Source organism: Nanorana parkeri, unplaced genomic scaffold (assembly GCF_000935625.1).
Source record: "Nanorana parkeri isolate BGI_ZX_2015 unplaced genomic scaffold, ASM93562v1 scaffold3084, whole genome shotgun sequence".
Classification (NCBI taxonomy): domain Eukaryota; kingdom Metazoa; phylum Chordata; class Amphibia; order Anura; family Dicroglossidae; genus Nanorana; species Nanorana parkeri.
The window spans coordinates 28,410-29,722 of record NW_017309352.1 but is presented as its reverse complement, the minus strand read 5'-3'; the positions used below and the strand labels follow the sequence as shown (position 1 = coordinate 29,722).

At 46.1% G+C, this 1,313-nt stretch overlaps 1 protein-coding gene across 1 annotated transcript in view; it reads left to right on the top strand.

Annotated features, from left to right (window-relative positions):
• Positions 1 to 1,313, top strand: part of IRF8 (interferon regulatory factor 8) — a 17,382-nt gene that overhangs the window by 6,720 nt on the left and 9,349 nt on the right. Inside the window, exon 5 of the mRNA XM_018574602.1 lies at positions 289 to 339. Within this exon, the coding sequence (XP_018430104.1) occupies positions 289 to 339 (51 nt within the window). The remainder of the gene's footprint in view (positions 1 to 288; positions 340 to 1,313) is intronic.

Below are 1,313 nucleotides of genomic sequence, written 5' to 3'. Positions count from 1 at the left end.
CACACAGCCCCATACACATCCACCACCATCACTATACACCTCCATCCCCATCACTATACACCTCCATCCCCATCACTATACACCGCCATCACTATACACCACCATCCCCATCACTATTTAACTTTTTTTGTGGGAGAAGTGTTCAGAGCTCCGCCCACTCCACTTTCCACATTATAGGGGCAGCTTTGGCCCCGCCCAGCCAGGGAGACTCTCAGCAGAACAAACATATCGTGTTTATTACGGAACTTCCGAGAGATCTGAGACGCATTTCTTCTCCTTCTCCTGTAGGGATGCACATGGACGGGTACGGCATGTATCCCAGTGAACCGGCTTCTCACGGTAAGACATAGAAATCTGCCGAGGACGATGCGTGTCGATCTCATTGCACAGTCTACTTCTAAATCCACCCAGTGTGAGGATCCGTCTGATCGCAATACAATGTGAATGGATGAGGCCGGAGGTCACGGCACTCAGTCCATCGAGTCCATCCAATCAGATTGCAGCGTGCAGACATCATACACGTGAGGATGACAGATCCTTCCATTGGCCGATCGATCGGTCGCAGATTTCATCATCTTGTTCAAAAGCAGAAAAGGATCATTTGGGGTCCATTCATTCGTCTTTCCTTCAGGGCCGATTGTTCCCTTTTTTTTGATCATTCATTGAGGTGTCCTCCGAACGTTGGGAGGTATGGACGAGCCCTTTAACTACATAGGTGTGTGGGCAGGGCTGTGCCAAAGTCTATGGAAAGGCATTTAAAGATGGCGGAGGTGCCCTTGTGGTGCATTGTGGGCTTTTCTCACTGCTTCTGCCAGAATTCTGCACAGAGCTTGAAGCCCGGTTACAGGCATCCCTTGCAATGTTCTGGGCTGCCATTTCTAAACTTTAGCAAGACATCAGCAGAGTGTTGCATGTCAGAAGTGATGGCGGAAAGTGAGATGAATCCGGATTTCAGGAGGCTTAGAGGGTAATTCTTACATTCTCGAGACTGTCTTGCCTGAAAGTTGAAATCTCTTAAATGTATACGCAGAAAAAAAACCTTTATACTAGAATAAGGACGAGTTAAAATGCCTTTCTGACCCGGTGACAACCGCCCCTCACATGTCTTGTACAGTTGTCACAGGGACAAAAAGTCAGGAAGAATCTCTTCAATGAGGTCACAGACAGCAGTAAAAAGCTGCCATAGGTTTTCAACAAAAGAATATTATTTTTGGCTATATATGGCCAAAAATTAAAAAAATACAGTGTTTTAGTACATTATTATTATACAGGATTTATATGGCGCCAACAGTTTGCGCAGCGCTTTACAATAT